The sequence below is a fragment of the Anolis sagrei genome, chromosome 1 (genome assembly GCF_037176765.1).
Source record: "Anolis sagrei isolate rAnoSag1 chromosome 1, rAnoSag1.mat, whole genome shotgun sequence".
Classification (NCBI taxonomy): domain Eukaryota; kingdom Metazoa; phylum Chordata; class Lepidosauria; order Squamata; family Dactyloidae; genus Anolis; species Anolis sagrei.
Window position 1 is genome coordinate 270,082,484 of NC_090021.1, and position 18,700 is coordinate 270,101,183.

General features: G+C 39.3%; 1 protein-coding gene across 2 annotated transcripts in view; it reads left to right on the forward strand.

Moving 5' to 3' along the window:
* The window catches only part of PRR5L (proline rich 5 like), a 78,567-nt gene that overhangs the window by 33,649 nt on the left and 26,218 nt on the right, over positions 1 to 18,700 (forward strand). For both annotated transcript variants that reach the window (XM_060764686.2, XM_067462731.1), the window contains exons 5-6: positions 9,747 to 9,804; positions 17,342 to 17,433. In XM_060764686.2, the coding sequence (XP_060620669.2) occupies positions 9,747 to 9,804; positions 17,342 to 17,433 (150 nt within the window). The remainder of the gene's footprint in view (positions 1 to 9,746; positions 9,805 to 17,341; positions 17,434 to 18,700) is intronic.

Genomic DNA, 18,700 nt, shown 5'->3' on the forward strand with positions numbered 1-18,700 from the left:
CACCCTGATACTTCACTATCAACCACTCCAACCAATCTTTTGACTATTCAGAATGCACTACCTCCTATTTCATCCTAGCTCTATTTCTAGCGGAACCTATCTGTCCATGATTTGATTAGTCTTCAACCTATCACTGCTGAATACTTGTCTTCTCCTTATGTTTTAACATAACCTACTTTATATACTTTTTTTATTTTTACATCATTCTGAGGACCTACTGACTGACTTTCACTCATGCTTGCCAGCATTCTTCTCCTGATTGTCTTCACAAATGGGCTTCCATAATGTTCTATAATTACTTTGGAGAACATTTTCTTTGACTGATTTGAGTATTGGACTATTACAGGAGACCAGGGTTCTAATCACCCACATAGCCATGAAACTTCTGGGTGATCTTAGGCAAGTCCCACTCTCTCAGCCTCAGAAGAAGGCAATGACAAATCTCATTTCAACAAATCATGCCAAGAAAATTCTGTGATAGGTTTAAAATAAATCAGAAAATACTAGAAGGCATACAACAGTAACAACTGGGTTACCAGCAGTTAATTCTTTATCTATCTTTTTGTTAAGACCTATATGGTGCTGAGTTGCTTGCTTCAATGGAAATACAAATGTGTGACAGTCTTCTGTAGAATGCTCATTAAGTCAGGATTAAACCACATATTCTGAATGTATGCCAGTATATACTTCATTTGCGGCTTTGAAACAGTCAGTGGAAATCTCATTTCAAAAGTCTCTTTGGGAATTTGGCACTGCTTTCTGAAACTTGCTTAATTTGCAGCAACATTAATTCTAAAACTAGGCAGGAAATATATGAGTCAATGTGAAAGATGTTAGGTATCTTGTTGCATTGTTCTTGTGATGAGGAAGTGGGCAAATGGCAGTCCTTAAGATGTTGAAGGACTGCTTCTTCCCTTAACCATAGCCAGTATTCTCAATGGCAAGTAATGTTGGGATTTGTAGTCCAAAATATGTGGAAAGCTTCTCTTTGCCCACCATAGCTCATTAACTATAAGTGTTATTATCTGCAAGAATTCAAAATAAGACTGGTACTTCTGATCTATGTTCCTTCAGAGTCACGTTATTTGCAAATTGAAGTTGAGGGATTTGGAAAAAGTGAGTACAGCCTCCATTTTGGCAGAACAAGCAAAGCCATAGCTTTATTGGTTACAGCTGAACAGAATTGGTGCACAGAATGCATTTGGATGCAGACTTTGGTCAATCTGCCTGCCGGATGAGGCAACCCAGTCATGCATCCCACCTGTTGGGTTGCACTGGAATGTCAAATGCAGGAATTCACTTGAGTGGAAACTCGTGTGTGGAAGTGGGCTACTATGATCCCAAGCTGGTTGTGACCTATACCCTTAAGTCCCAATAAGAGGACCCGAATACTTGGTATGCTGAACCTCATTTAGTCGCAGACTGTATTTAGTCCCCATGCCAAAACTACCCAAAGTTGTGAAGATCAATAATAGCAATATATACCACCAGTTAAACACTTGTGTGTGCCAAACCCTAGAGATGATAATCAAAGCTATTGCCATGGTGTAATTCACTTGTTTGGCTTTAGTTTGGCTGGTTGTTTCATTCAATACCAGAGCTTAGGAAGACTGTGAGCTTTGTTTTGGATGGGGAAATAGAAGTAGTACTAGCACTAGGAACATGTCATCTACCCTTGCTTCTCCACAGTTGCAGTCTGCAAATTGGCATTTGTGCTAAGTCAGAAAACAAACATATTTGCAACTGATGCAATGGTATGCCATTGATAGTGTGTATTTGTGAAGAATGTATAATGCATATGCATTTATGGGTTTCTCAGATACATATAAATGGGTGTCTAAAATGCTCACTCACTGATATTTCACAACATGGCTCTCATGCACAGTGCAATGGTATTGCATGTTCATGTCTTGTCGCAATGGGAATTGTTTAGTTGACCTTTCCATATGATTTCACTGATTCTTACAATTTTGTAGTTGGAAAAAGTGAAAACAAAGGTACAAATTTCCAAGGTTATTAAAAACTTTATTTTTTTGCTACTAATATAAAAAATATCAGGCAGTGATTAGTTCCTATAGATATCTTATTGAATGCCAGTTTTAGCACAAGCTTAAACTGGAGGTGCTCAGAAGAGGTAACTGCACCATGCCAAATTGATCAATAAAAGCTTTAATTATTTAAGGAGAACCACTTTTCATTGATATAGTTATAGATCAATAACACTGACTTCTAGCTATTGGTTTTGTATATTACAATGCTTTTGGAATGAACAGAAGAGTCAAAGGAATTATATTTAATTTGAATGGGCATTAGTAACAACATACTGCATCATCTTTCAGTATCTTAAAAGCCATTATTGGTTCAGAAATCAATATGCTAAAAAGCCACATTTGTTTTGTTTTACCACTTGCCCTTTTTAACCTAGGAGCAAACAGGTGTTTAGTCCAGCTCATTAGCAGAAATGGTATTAAGCACCAGATATATGAAAGAATGATTCATTTCAGCAATAATGGAAAACCATACTTTACGGTTACAAGCATGGATAACCACCAAACTGAAGGTTCCCCATTCTTTTCAACTTTCTTTTGTGCTTGCATCTTGAGTAGTAAACCTATGATTCCATAGTTTGTAAGTCCTTTCTTATCCTCATAGTGGCAACCTTGGCAGCATTGTGTCTGAACAGAGTTTTGGCTTCCTGACAAAAAATATTGAATATACCTTATCTCACTCATTAATTAGAATGGAGACTGCAGTCAATAAATCAGAATACTAGAACTTGGAAGAGCAATTATGAAGGAACTAGATAAGATCCTGAAGTATGAAGAGCTTTTATTGAATACTAAAATTAGGATTGTTCATGGTATTTCTTTCATTGAATACTAAAATTAAGATTGTCCATGTCATTGTTTGAAAAGCCAAATCTAGCAACCTGACTACAGCTCTTTGGACCAGCTGAAGTTTCCAAGCACTCTTCAGAGGCATCTCCACTTAGAGTGTGATACAGTAATCCAGACTAGATGTAACTAAAGCATGGACCACAGTGGCCAGATCTAGCTTCTCAAGGAATGGACACAGTTGGTGGACAAGTTATAGTTGCGCAAAGGCCCTCCCAGTCACTGCAAATACCTGGGCCTCAAGGTTCAGTGCTGAGTCCAGGAGGACCCGCAAACTTCGAACCTGTGTCTTCAAGGGGAGTGTGACCCCATCCAACACAGGTTAGATTCCTAATCCCTGATCTACCTTCTGACTGACCAGAAGTACCTCTGTCGTGTCTGGATTACGTTTCAATTTGTTTGCCCTCATCCAGTCCATTGCTGATGACAGGTACAGGTTTAGGGTCAGTATAGCTTCCTTGACTTTAAGTGGAAAGGAGTAGTAGAGTCAGGTGTCATCTGCATATAGGTGGCACTGCACTCCAAAACTCCGGATGACCTCTCCCAGCGGTTTCATGTATACGTTAAACAGCATGGGGACAAAATAGAACCACATGTCAATGGCAGGGGGTTTGAACAAGGGGAGTTTGAGAATGGAATTCAAGAAAAATTACTTATATGTAATTCAGTGACCAGGGGAGCATTTGCACAGTTAAAACTTGTGCACCAGCTGCGCCGGTACCTTGGGACGTCTGACTTGGCCACAGTAGTCAACACTCTGGTTACATCCCGTATAGACTACTGCAACATGCTCTATGTGGGGTTGCCTTTGAAGACTGTCAGGAAGCTTCAAACGGTCCAACAGATGGCAGTCAGGTTTCTAACAGGAGCTGCGCTGAGGGAGCATACAATTCCTCTGTTGCACCAGCTCCACTGGTTGTCAGTTTGCTACCGGGCACAATTCAAAGTGCTGGCTTTAGCCTATAAAGCCCTAAAAGGTTCTGGCCCAACTTACTTGTCCAAATGCATCTCCCCTTATGAACCATCTAGGACCTTAAGATCGTCTGGGGCAGCCCTGCTCTCGATCCTGCCTTTGTCACAAGTACGTTTGGCGAGGACGAGAGACAGGGCTTTCTCAGTGGTGGCCCCTCGGCTATGGAACGCCCTTCCTAGGGACATTAGATCGGCCCCCTCCCTTTTAACATTCTGGATAAAAGTCAAGACTTGGCTTTTTGAACAAGCGTTTGCAAATGCGGTGTAACAGACATAGGAAAATGGACTGGATGATGTGACTGGACAATATTTTAACTAGGAAATGCTAATGATTGGTGTTTTTTATTTATATTTTTATGGTTTTGTATTATATGTTACTGTTTTAAAATGCATTTTATGGTGTTATTGGGCATTGAATTGTTGCCTCGTAAATCGCCTTGAGTCACCCGCGGGCTGAGAAGGGCAGTATACAAATACAGCAAATAAATAAATAATAAATTAATTGTATTTGACCTGAGTTCTGAGACTTGTCCACTTTTCATCTCAGACGTGCAAACTTATCTTGGAAGAGATTAACTTTTATTGCAGAATATAAACTGTAGATATCCCATTAAACTTGGAAAATGACTAGACTGTTCTAAGGATTTGATCTGTATCAATTTAATTCTCTCTTTGTGTCTTTTAATTGAGACCAAGCCACTTGTACACTATGGGAAGTGTGTGTTTCTTTAAAGAAATTACCTTCATCCTTAGGAATGAGGACTGGGGAACAAATTACAGGAGAGGAAAGTGGAAAATATAAAAAACTGCTTTATCACTTGTGTAATTCCTGAAGATTCAATTAGTTGCTGTATTACTCATTAAAATATTTGAAGCAACCCACTTCTGTGGAAAAGAATATTCTGTTCAGGAAGATAATTTTCTTTCCTAGAAATGCCAAAGAAATAAGAGTAACTAAAAAGGAGACCCATCACAAATCTTAAGTTCAGAAGTCTAAAACATCATGTCAGTCTTTCCATGTTTTTGGTTTTCTTAAGAAGTCAGTAGAACTAAAAATAAGGCTGCATTCAACCAATGCAATGTCTTCACTCTAAGACAGACCAACTCATCTCGGATAAAACTGACATGCAGTGCAATCTTTTGTGATCTGGATATTTTAATTAAGGTATTTTAATTAAGGTATGGGTGGACAAGTTGTGGATTGCCAGATGCTGTTGAAATGAACTTCCATCACCTTCCACTATTTGCCACAGATCTAGGGTTTCTAGATGAAGTGAGGGACATACTTTTAAACTCTTTAGTAGTTGTGCAGAAGAGGGAATTTCAGGAGATGAATGCTATGCAAAATTCTCCTGATGAAATTCCCTGTTCTATGCAATTGTTGGAGGTACAGGAATAGGTCTGATAGGTGTTATAAAACACATATGAACAAGTTACCATTGCACAACTTTGATCCAGCAGCCCAAAACTCAAACATGGATATTCTGACCACATATATAATTACTGGCACAGAAAGAAGGCATTTCCATTCTCTCTTTATCAGTGATATCTAGATGCACAGATGTGACAGTTTTCTCCATTGCAGTGAATGAGAAAATACCTTTGTTCAGCTGTACCATATGTGCAATCAGAATGCCTTAATTGTGGATCACTGAAAAACTACATCAAGAAGTTGCATCAAAATAAAAGCACTATTCCAAATAGGGAGATGTGTCAGGCTACAGTTACCACATGGTAACTCAGTTCCTTTCTCCCTTGCCTTTAAATATGAAGGGTGGAAAAGTATGAGAAAAGTTTTCATTTGGTAACAGTATAGTAAACTGTTTCAGAAGTAGAATTAGTCATCAATTCTGATGTTCTTGAGAGAAGACAAATATCAACCTATAATATTTTCACTCAGTGCTGTGGCTGAAGAGTTAACCAGCAATTATGAAGCATATTGATCTTGCTTTCCATGCTTTGGTCTAGTAGTTGAAAGAACAGAATATGCCATTTCTGCTAATGGAGTGTTGTGTGGTTTCCAGGCTGTATGGCCTTGTTCTAGCAGCATTTTCTCCTGCTAGAAAATGCTGCTAGAACATGGCTGTACAGATCAGAATCCACACAACACTCTAGTGATTCCAGCCATGAAAGACTTTGGCAATATATTTCTACTAATCTTTACTTGTTTAGCAATGTTTGGCTGACTAACATTTGTAGGAAATACAGATTTTCCAGTCTGCATTTCTTGTGCCCTTGTTGGCTCTGATACAGGCACAGAGAAGTTGTACATCTCCAGATGTTTTGGGCTTATAATCACCACCAGCCCTACCAGCAAAGGCATTGTGAAAGATTGATGGGGCTTGTAGTCCAACACCTGGAGGGCTGTACTTTACCTATTCCAATTGTAACAAATAATGCTCTTGTCTAACTGCATGTGAGCGTTGATTTAGTAGTCCTATAATCATTCAGTCTTATACATTATCCAGTGACAAATTTGTCATGTACTGTACTTGAAAAAAAATACTTGCGTAACTGTTGAGATGCATTTTGGAGTTGTAGTTTACCTATATCCAGAGAGCACTGTGGAATCAAACAATGATGGATCTGGACCAAACTTGGCACGAATACTCAATATGCCCAAATGTGAACACTGGTGGATCTTGGGGAAAACAGACCTTGACATTTGGGAGTTATAGTGGCTGGGATTTATCATTCATGTACAATCAAAGAGGATTCTGAACCCCACCAGCAATACAGTAGAATTGGCCCAAACTTCCCATATAGAACCACCATGATGAACAGAAAAGACTGTGTTTTCTGATGGTCTTTGGCGACCCCTCTGACACCCCCTCGTGACCCCCTCAGGGGTCCCAACCCCCAGGTTGAGAAACACTGCTCTAAATGGTTCCAACCCAGCTTACCTGTCCAAACGTATCTCCCCCTATGAACCATCTTGGAGATTAAGATTGTCTGGGGAGGCCCTGCTCTCGGTCCTGCCTCCTTTGCAGGCATGATTGGTGGGAACAACGGATAGGGCTTTCTCGGTGGTGGCTTCTCTGCTATGGAACTCCCTCCCTAATGACATTAGATCATCCCCCTCCTTCCTAGCCTTCAGAAGAAAGGTAAAAACTTGGCTGTGTGATCAGGTCTTTGGAGAATAATGCAGTGCAATTAACAGATCTGGAATATATGGAATGACTATAGAATGCCTTGGACTACAACTATGGATGGCGTGATTGTAATATGGAATGTAATGTTTTAAAATGTTTAATATATTTTAAAGTTTAATTTAATTTTAATTTTGGGAATTGTATGTGTTTTAAGGCATTGAATAATTGCCTCTATGTAAGCCGCCTTAAGCCCTTCGGGGTAGAGAAAGGCGGAGTACAAATAGAGTAAATGAATAAAATATTTTTCACCTTTCTGCAGTCATTGCAAAATATCTCTACAGAAATTCTTAATTTTTGAAGTTAAACCACTGGCTGCTCTGTATGTGGTCAATTTAGGATGAGAGAGTAATGCCCTGAGCAAATGGGGTGTGTGTGCATGCATGTAGCAAATTAAAAATTCTGATGTTCCTGGGGTAGAATGAAAAGAAAAGCAATATAAACATCTTATATCTCTATCGACACATGAGAGCAGCATGAGTAAGAATTGTACCGATTTCCCCCCCTTTCCTGGTTGGAGGGATTTTGTATGTGGTCACACACAAAATTAACAACCCCAAACTCTGGTTCTGATTTTTGTTTTAGTATTCTGGAAAATATGATAAACTTTTCATGCAATTAACATTCCCTAAACATTTTGGTTCTGAAACATAATTTCTGATACCAACGTTGAAATGCGTGATCCATTATTAGTTTTATGAAATGCCTTACTGTTTAAATTGAGACAGAGACCTCTGAATACAAAGTGAAAACTGAAACTAAGTGCTAGCAGTATATGATCATTTTTGCTCTAATCCCAGATTTTCGTCTCTCCTTTGATTAAGTTGGCATTCTGTTTGTAGACTTCCAAAAATAATACAGATGCTTGGACAAAAAGCACTGCAAATAAACAGTTGTTTCTCTCAAAGTGAGAGTGCCTTTCTCACACATGCCCAACATATTGAATCTTTGTGTGGCTTTTTTTTTCCTTTCTGGCATCAGTCCTACAACTGGCTGCATGCACTTGCCCACAAAGGGAATTTTTCTAAGCTTTGTTCTATATGTAGTGTCTGAACATCATTCTATGAAATACGAGATTGTGTAAAGGTTAAGAATAATAATGTTAGTGCATTTCTAAGTATATTTTGGAGAGAAATATGGAATCTACCTCCCAGGTTTGCTTCTGTCTTGACTTGGCTTAATGAGTCAGAGAAAAGAGCCGTATGAGCTCTTGCTCCCGTTTTTATGTCCACATACAGCAAAAGGCAGAAGTAACATTTTAAAAAATGATAGTGTTGGAATTTCTTTTCCTATCTTGCAGCAGTAGAACCTGAATAGGAAATATTTCAGTTAAGGATAGGAAATATTACAGATAGCACAGAAAGTTGTTCTTTCTGTGCTATCTGAAAGATACCATGATCAACTGGTCTTCGCAGTGGCTAAACTGTTTGCTGCGTTCAGCTGATGCTTGGGAACAATGCAGTCTTATATATGTTCTGGGCTCCCTATGGGCATCTGGTTAACCGCTGATGGATATGCTGGATAAGATAAGCCTTTAGTTCTACTATCATGTGTTATCTCAAATAAACCGACAACCTGAAACTTGACCATAGAGAGAGAGAGAGAGAGAGAGAGAGAGAGAGAGAGAGAGAGATTAGAATAATATTGAGTAGAGCCTGGCCAAATGCAATTTGAACAAATAATAATAATAATAATAATAATAATAATAATAATAATAATAATAATAATCTTTATTTATACCCCACCACCATCTCCTCAATGGGGACTCGGGGAGGCTTACATGGGGCCAAACCCGGACAACATGTTACAGCAAAATAAAACCAAAACATAAACAACAAACAACATAATCAAAATTACACAGAAAAAAGTTGTAACACAGTAACAAAATAACATTCCAAATGCAGATACTGTGTGGATCCATGTAAAGTGGGGCACACAAGCCAACAACCCTAGAACTGCACGAATTCCTTTCCAGAGTCATGATATCATATTTTATTTTAAGCTTTTGAACAGTGGATTTCCTTTCTTGCAGGCCCAAATAAAATTAATGTCTAGTTTTCTGTCTCATTAAAGTTGATGAACCAAGTTGGTTGACTTAGAGAGATGTTTGGGTTATGTGTATTTGATGTGCTGGGATGCCTAGTTCTTTTTTAAATGTGTGGTATAGTTTTTGTTTGTTTAAATTGTTAAGTCAAAAAGAACCAAACACAGCTTTTGTGACCTTACTATATGTGCAGAATGTGAGTTTTTAAATTTGAGATTTGGTCCCTGTTTGTATTGTGGTATGTGTGCTCTAACTTTGTTTCATTTTAACCCTGTTTGACACCTACTATATAACTATATTGGCAGGCAATTCAAATGCTGTTTGGCTAATCAGGGGCACAGATAGCTTTCTTCATTTGCCTTGTTTGTCAACTATATTTATATGGCCATTCATCAACATGCATTCTCAGAGCAGTTTACAAAGCTCAGAATAAAATGCAATACAATGATTACAATGCAACAAAAACATGACTTCCCTTTCCAGCAGGTGAAAAATGAGACCAGTTATCAGTTTAAACTTATACAATACTTATATTGCAAATGTGTGCTTCAATCAAACTGAGACACAAACACATTGCATATTCAGTCCACTCCAAATACAGTGCAATTCTTAAACTCAAATAATGAAGTGTGTATGTTTGACTTTGTGGGAAAATGCAATGTTTCTCTTTTTTCTCTCTCTTGACAGAACCAGCTCCTTTCGAAGGGCTTGCTGTTCATAGAGGAAAAGGTTAAGCTTTCTGAAGGCAAGTGGAGAGAGGATGCTTTGGAGGAGGGTTTGGGGCTTACAGGAAGCTCTATGACTCATCCTTTGAGGCTTGGGCTGCTGAAATTAGGTTATGGAAAAAGCAGCACCTGAGTCATATGGCTGGGTATTTGAAGAAGCAGTTAGGTACTCGTATAAGAAACACATGTGAAATTTGATAATAGGAAGGTGTAGAATTGGCTTTTTGTGTGCAAATGCCAAGAGGCAACATGTGTGTGTACACCCCCTCCCCCACTGTATGGATTCCTATTCAAAAATCTTTTAATCTGCTTTTAGACCACCCATTAACCAAGCTGTTAAAAATATTAAATATTTTTTAAATGCAACAATCATATAATTATATTGACTATAAAACCAAACCAAAACCACCAGCATAGAGTAAAACCAGAAGTATATTAAAAGTTCAGAGGTGAAAAATGGTAAAATAGTTTTAAATGGACCTAACAGTCTGTTTTTCACAAGCATAATTTATTGTCATGAGCACTATCCATATTATAATGAGTATAATTTATTGACTCCATTGTTTCCTCAGAATTTAAATTAGAGATCCATAGAAATATAGTAAGATTCTTTTCTCGGTATAACAATGAAAAGAATCAACTTCCAGGTATGTTCATTCATAATATTTTAGCAAAAATCGCTAATATTAACCTATCTACATCTTCGCCTTTCTGGTTGGAAAGCTGAACCATTTGCATTCTCTGCTCAAACTTACCACCAATCAAGTCTTGAGCAACAGTTAAGAGTTTTGTTTTGTTTTTGGGTTTGTTTTTTTTTTGTTGTAATTGCTGATATTTCTGTAGGGAAGCATGTCTTATCTTTTGGGAATCCTAACCGCAGGGCATTCTGTATTGAGCTACAGTTATTTTCCCAGAATCTTTTAAACATATTACAAATGTAACAAAGTTGTTAATTAAGGAAATAATTTGAGGGAGGAGGAGATATATAATGGCAACTGATGAGTAGTCTGTACTTTACAGGCAGTCCCCAAGTTACAAACATTTGACTTATAAATGACTCAGTTAAAAATGGGGGTAAGCCAATAGAAAGTGAGAGAAATCTACCCCTCAGAAGGGAAATACATTTCTGAAAGAGTTATCATGAGGAAAAGGTATCTCCACTGAAGCTTTAGCATCAATCCTTGTTTCCACAACAAACCATTTTTTCCACACCCGAGGAGCCACCACTGAGAAGGCCCTGTCTCTCGTCTGCACCAATCGTGCTTGAGAAGAAGGTGGCACCAAGAGCAGGGCCTCCCCAGATGATCTTAAAGTTCTAGTAGGCTCATAAGAGGAGATGTGTTTGGACAGATAAGTTGGACCAGAACAGTTTAGGGCTTTATAGGCCAAGACCAGCACTTTAAATTGTTAATCCTTCCCTATGCTGGCCAAAGCTAGAAGTTATATATTTTTGGCTGAAGTTAGACTTTAAAAATGTACTTGTTCTCACTTAAAAACAAATTGAGCCTAAGAACAAACCAAACCTATCTTCTTCGTAACTTGGGGACTTCCTGTATATGCAAATCTGGTTACAATTGGATATACAGTAGAATCTCACTTATCCAACCTTCGCTAATCCAATGTTCTGTATTATCCAACACAGTCTGCCTCCCGCTCAGAGCCACAGCTGTTTCAATACATTGTGAGGTTTTGGTGCTAAATACAGTACTTACTACAGAATGTTACCGTGTATTGAACTTTTTCTGTCGAATTGTTGTAAAACATGTTGTTTTGGTGCTTAATTTGTAAAATCATAATGCAATTTGATGTTTAATAGGCTTTTCCTTAATCCATCCTTATTATCCAACATTTTCAGTTAGCCAACGTTCTGCTGGACCATTTATGTTGGATAAACAAGTCTCTGCTGTACCTGTATTACAATACTTGGCATTTTAAAGTCAAACCCAGAAAAGCCCAGGCAGGCTTCCGTAGGTTGTGGGATTTGACTTTATCATAACCAGACATGTAAATAATTCAAGAAATATTACTAGCCCACAAAAGGGGGTTGCTGAATATTTGTCTTCTTGTTAGGTACTGATGACCCAAAAGTAGTCAATCTATTACAAAACCTCCTCTATCGCGTTACCAGAAAGCAATTATGACTTGTTATTTAAAAAGTTGCAGTTATGGGCCTGCTTTATCAACATGTATGGCTTTATCTTCCTCCTGATACTTAGATCCAACTAGTCCTCAAACCTGCAGAAGCATAGAAAAGAAAGTAAACCAACTCATACCTTACTTTACAGATCTATGCTGTGATTTTTATATACTTTTAAATAATTAAAATGAACTTAAGCTTTTTCTTAACTAGTGATTAGATCAGGGGTCCCCAAACTATAGCCCGTGAGCTGTATGCGGCCCGCCGAGGGCATTTCTCCGGCCCGCGAGGCCTGGCCTGGCCATGCTCACCCGGCGCCGCTCCGCCCATCACGGGAACTCTCTGCTCTGGCCGCTCTGCTCGTGTGGGAGGGAGAAGGCTTTTGTAGTTTACCTGGCTCCTTGGAGACCAGAGCGGCCGGAGCAGAGGGTTCCTGCAAAGGCCGGAGCGGCGCTGGGTGGGCGTGGCCAGCGGTGCCGGGTGGGCGTGGCCAGAGAACGCCAGCGGCCCTGGCCACACCCACCTGGCGCCGCTGGCCACGCCCTCCCGGCGCTGCTCCGGCCTTTGCAGGAACCCTCTGCTCCAGCCGCTCTGGTCTCCAAGGAGCCAGGTAAACTACAATTCCAAAACCAAAGGACACTGCCCACCAAACCCTTCCAGTATTTTCTGTTGGCCATGGGAGAACTGTGTGCCAAGTTTCGTTCAATTCAATCGTTGGTGGGGTTCAGAATGCTCTTTGATTGTAGGTGAACTATAAATCCCAGCAACTACAACTCCCAAACGTCAAGATTCTATTTTCCCCATACTCCACAAGTGTTCACATTTGGGCATATGGAATATCAGTGCCAAGTTTGGTCCAGATCTATCATTGAGTCCACAGTGATTGATGGAGGCAGGTGAACTACAACTCCAAAACCAAAGGACACTGCCCACCAAACCCTTCCAGTATTTTCTGTTGGTCATGGGAGAACTGTGTGCCAAGTTTGGTTCAATTCCACCTTAGATGGGGTTCAGAATGCTCTTTGATTGTAGGTGAACTATAAATCCCAGCAACTGCAACTCCCAAATGTTAAGATTCTATTTTCCCCCAAACTCCACCAGTGTTCACATTTGGGTATTGAGTATTTGTGCCAAGTTTGATCCCGATCCATCATTGTTTGTGTCACAATGATCTCTGAATGTAGGTGAACTACAACTCCAAAACCAAAGGACATTGCCCACTAAACCCTTTCACTATTTTCAGTTGGTCGTGGGAGAAATGTGTGCCAAGTTTGGTTCAATTCCATCGTTGGTGGGGTCAGAATACTCTTTGATTGTAGGTGAACTATAAATCCCAGCAACTACAACTCCCAAATGACAAAATCATTTTTTGTGTGGACATACATTGGTTTGTTAGGTGTCTTGTGTCTAAAATTGGTGTCAATTCGTTCAGTGGTTTTTGAGTTCTGTTAATCCCACAAACGAACATTACATTTTTATTTATATAGAAGTCTTTGTGTTTTGATTTGGGGGGGGGGGGGGGGAGGTTGCACTGCAAATAATATATGTGCAGAGTGCATAGGAATTCATTCATGTTTTTTTTCAAATCATAATCCGGCCCCCCAACAGTTTGCGGGACTGCGACCCGGCCCTCTGTTCAAAAAGTTTGGGGACCCCTGGATTAGATGGTTGATGCAAAAATATTTAGGGCTTAACGAACTCTATTATGTCTAAGTCCAGTTTTTGAAAGTCATTCCAGCTAGAATGAACTTGCAGAGTTGCTTCAGGGGAGAGTTTCTCAATGTATGTTCAATTTTGAAAGTAGTAAAATTGTGATGAAATCAGTGGGACATAGGTTGCTAAGGCTACAGCTTAGAGTATACTTACTTAGAAGCAAGCCTAGTTATAAAGAAAAGGATCTAGCAGCAATATGACAATATTCAGAACTGAGGTAAGTAATCTGAGATCCACGATGAAATACATCCTTTTGGGACATATAGCCCTGTGTGTTCTTTCAGGCTCTCTATATAGAACACAGAGCAGCTAGAAACCAGTGCTTCCAGATTGGAAATAAAAGCTCATTCTGGCATCTTGCTCGTGTTAAGCTTCTGAATCATTCAGTGTGATATGGAAATTCAAATTGTGCCAGTTTGTGGCTGCTCAAGCTAATTTTGGAAGAAATTATTCTTCTGTTCCATGGTGATGCCCTTTAGGGCATGTGAATTGAAAATGTTTGCCCACCTGGTGACCAATGAAGTTACAAAGTTTGTGGTGAAGAGACGGGCTGCTTGGTTCAGTAGACTGTGGATTGTTTGGTCTTCCTTGTGGTATGTGAGCCATGCATATTCTGCCTGCCCCCTTTGGTTTCAGGAAACATAAAATACTGGTGGTAAAACATTTTTGTGGAATTCCCATAGGTGAGTACCCAAACATATGCTTCTGTGCCTTAGGTACATGTGATGTATGACACTAGAATGCAGATGGGGATGCAGAATCATGAACAAATCTAGTGCGGATAGACAACAGTATACATTTGGATTTACACTTAGAGTTCAAATAATGGGCTGTTATAGGTTTTTTTGGGCTATATGGCCATGGTCTAGAGGCATTCTCTCCTGACGTTTTGCCTGCATCTATGGCAAGCATCCTCAGAGGTAGTGAGGTCTGTTGGAACTAGGAAAAAGGGTTTATATATCTGTGGAATGACCAGGGTGAGACAAAGGACTCTTGTCTGCTGGAGCTAGGTGTGAATGTTTCAACTGACCACCTTGATTAGCATATAATGGCCGACAGAGCAAACTTTTGTTGAGAGGTGGTTAGATGTCCTTGTTTGTTTCCTCTCTGTTGTTGTGCTGTTGTAATTTTAGAGTTTTTTTTTTAATACTGGTAGCCAGATTTTGTTCATTTTCATGGTTTCCTCCTTTCTGTTGAAATTTTCCACATGCCTGTGTATCTCAATGGCTTATCTGTGTAGTCTGACATGGTGGCTGTGAGAGTGGTCCAGCATTTCTGTGTTCTCAAATAAAATGCTGTGTCCAAGTTGGTTCATCAGGTGCTCTGCTATGGCTGATTTCTCTGGTTGAAGTAGTCTGCAGTGCCTTTCATTTTCCTTGATTCGTGTTTGGGCGCGGCATTTGGTGGTCCCTATGTAGACTTGTCCACAGCTGCATGGTACACGGTAGACTCCTGCAGAAGTGAGAGGATCCCTCTTGTCCTTTGCTGAACTGAGCATTTGTTGGATTTTTTAGCTGAATCAATGTACTGGCACCCATGTAGATTCCTTCCTGACACAGCCCAGGGATGAAAACTAACTTTGTAATCAACTCTATGCACAGATTGTGTTCTAAGAGAGAAGTAGATGAGATGAAGACTTCCTTGTGGATATCAAAGCACCTTTGGCAGCTACCCCAACTGTGATCACAGGGAGATGGCACAGGGTATAAATAGAGTTGACTTGACCTTATCTGGGTGGAGGTATCTTGATGCAGCTACCCATACTGTGGCAATCTCCAGCGCATAAGCATGACACGTAAGAGATGGAAGAGACCACAGGGCCCATCCAGTCTAACTCACTGCCATTCGGAAACACACAAGTAAAGCAGTCCTGATAGATGGCCATCTAGATTCTTTATTTTAAAAAACCTTCAGAAAAGGAGACTCTACAATACTCTGAGGCTTCGTATTCTACTGCTGAACAGTTTTTACTATCAGGAAGTTCTTCTTAATATTTAGGTGGAATCTCTTTTCCTGCAAGTTGAATCCATTGCTTCATGTTGTAGTCCCAAGACCAGCAGAAAAAGCCTGCTCCATCTTCAATATGATATTTCAAATATTTCAACATAGCTATCATTTCCTCATTCAGGTTTCTTTTATCCAAGCTAAACATACCCAGCTCCCTAAGTGATTTTTTACAGGGCTTGGCTGTAATAGTCCAGAGTGTTGCAGTGTATCAGGCTGTTGTTAAGAATGGCATGAAATGGTACCCAGACTAGAATAGAACTGGCATATGGGTATTAGAGTATATTCTGTATATGCTTCATTAACTATACTGGTTCCCAGATCATTTCCCATAGTTTCAACTTTTAAAAGCCTTGAATGTGGATTATCTGAAAGATTGTCTTCTTTCAAATATACCAACTTCATAGTTTTTTAAGTCCTTTTAATGAGTGCCCCCAGTAAAATGAGGCAAGTAACCATGGGAAAGAGGAAGGCAGTTTTGTAGAAGCCTATCCAGAAACGTTTGCATGGTGCCATCTTTTTCTTCATCCAAACTCACAATCTTGGATGAATTGGGCTAGCTTTATCTGTGCAGTTGCTGTATTTTGCAGCTTTGGTGTGTTTGATCTCACAGTTTTGTGTTCCATTTTTGATTGCTTTTCTAATTATTTGTTTTAAGTCTCTTGGAAAACAACAGAATAAGATAACATCCAAATATTTTTAATGGACTACATAGCTGGGGGGGGGGGGCTGTTGAATTTGGATTTACCAAGCTTATATTCAGCTTGAAAGTCTTACAGGGCACGCTATAAACTGATATATAAGTAATATTTCAATATAGTTCTTCAGCTATTCTAAGTTTGTATGTTTGTATGTATCTCTCTCTCTCTCTCTCTCTCTCTCTCTCTCTCTCTCTGTGTGTTTGTGTGTGTGTATGGAGCAAGAGGGGTGGGGGCAGCTCAATGGTATGGGGAGCTAATACACGTAGCAACCCTATGACAGAATCCAGTGCAGCATTCTTCATTGTTGGCCTCAGGATGCTTGGCTATATAAGCTGGAGAGCACAAGGTCTGAATCAGAGCTTTAAAAAATTATTATAGATCTCAGAATCTCCCTAGGCAGCATGGCCTCTGGCCTCCAAAAGGTACCCTTTCCAAACTCTAGTCTGATCTCCTTTCGATGGCAATAAAAGTTTGTCACATTGCAAGGCCACAGAGGAGTTCTCCAACTGGAAAGCATGTAGGATTTATGAGATATGCCTCCCCTGATATCAGTCAGTGATATCATCATTTTCAGTGTTTAAATTTCAAGTTCTGAATTCATGCTATTCTTTCTACCCCTCTCTAACAGAGAGTACTAATATTTTTAGTTAAAGGTTAACAAGGTTAGCATGACTCTTGGCAGTTGGGTTTCTTTGCAAAGAAGATGCATAATCTTCCCACTGAATTTTACCATAAGAATAAATCATGTCATTTTATGTGAGTTTTTTTTATATGACCTTAAGCTGTGATAGTGCGAGAGGCTTATTATTTCTGGACAGGAGCTAGCATTTTATTTCTGAAGGTGAGCAAATATCAACTGCTATAGCTGCCCAATCTTGTCACCTTTTCAGTGAACTGCCATATTATTTTGGTAGGGAAAAACTTAGTAATGAGAGGTTTCTACTTGAACAGTGACCTAATCCCTAAAAGACTGTCTCCCTCCCTCCCTTTTCTTTGCTTTAGGAGAGAATCGCATCCATGTACTATCTGAAATCTGGGATCACTTCTTCACAGAGACTCTTCCAACACTTCAGGCAATATTTTATCCTGTTCAGGTAAGCCTAGTTAAGACAGGAGCTTACAAGAAAGAGAATAATGTGAAAGCTTACCACGAGGAGAATATATCTGCAGCTTATTGCAAAGCTATTGAGAAACTCATGACCTTAAACCTTTAAAGAAAAAAATATTTGAAAACTTCAGATTTCACTAATACGTTGCTTAAACTTTTTTTTTGGCCAGCAAACTTGGGTATGACTATACGAGGATTTAAACAACAAAGAGTTTGTTGGCATATAAAAATAACAACTAGGTTTCTTCGGGCATTTACTTAAGATCTGTATAAGCTCTATATCCACAGGGCAAAGATGGGCTTTCTTCAAAATTCCGGGGAGTGCATGCATGTCCTTCAAACCTAGAAGGACATTTTTTTCTTTTTCTTTTTTGATGTAATCATCCAGGGATACTATCACATTTTCAGCCTTTTGCACATATTTTAGACCATTGGGAGCATTTCCCCCTAAACTATGTCAGAAAGCACTGGCCGAAAATAGCTGTGATGTTTTAAAAATATGACAAAGTTGCTCTCTGTTGTGACCCTTAGAGAAAATATTGGGGTTTGGGGAGTAAACTGGAGAAGGTGAAGAGTGCAAGTAATCTGTGGGCCTTCTTTAAACATCCCTAAAGTAGAAGATCAGACCACGTTGATACAGTAGGGTTCTTGATTGCTTGAACCATCTTACATACATTCAAGTAAACATACTGTAAGTACTGCCTCTGCAAAATATGGAGTGATGTGCGATATAGAGAGTACAAGGGCATATGAATCGGTGTGCATGTCCCCATCCTTCTTTCTGCTTCTTATATTCCTGCATTCAAGTAACTGCCTGAATAAAGCTTAATGAGCAAGGCTTTATGAACTAGAGTTCATTTTGCACTATTCCCAGCTGGTAGATACATATTTTACAGTAAAAAAAATAATTTGTTAATTGCCAAGAGGGCATTGTTAATTGAACTGTATGCAAATATAGTAAATAAATAAAATATACATACACATAAGTATTCAATTAACAACAACCATCCTTTAGGTTTAACATGTGGGAAATTCTTTCAAGCTCCAAAAATGCTGGGATGTTGCAGCTGTTGTTTAGTCCAGTGATTCCTAAACTCAACTCCTCCAAAACTTTTGGACTTCAACTTCCAGAAGCCTCAGCTGACGGCCAATTATCAGGGATTCTGGAAGCACCTGGAAGACCAGAGTTTGGAAACAGTGGTTTAGACAATATATATGTGATATGATATCCTGAACTGTGGTTAATTTCAGCT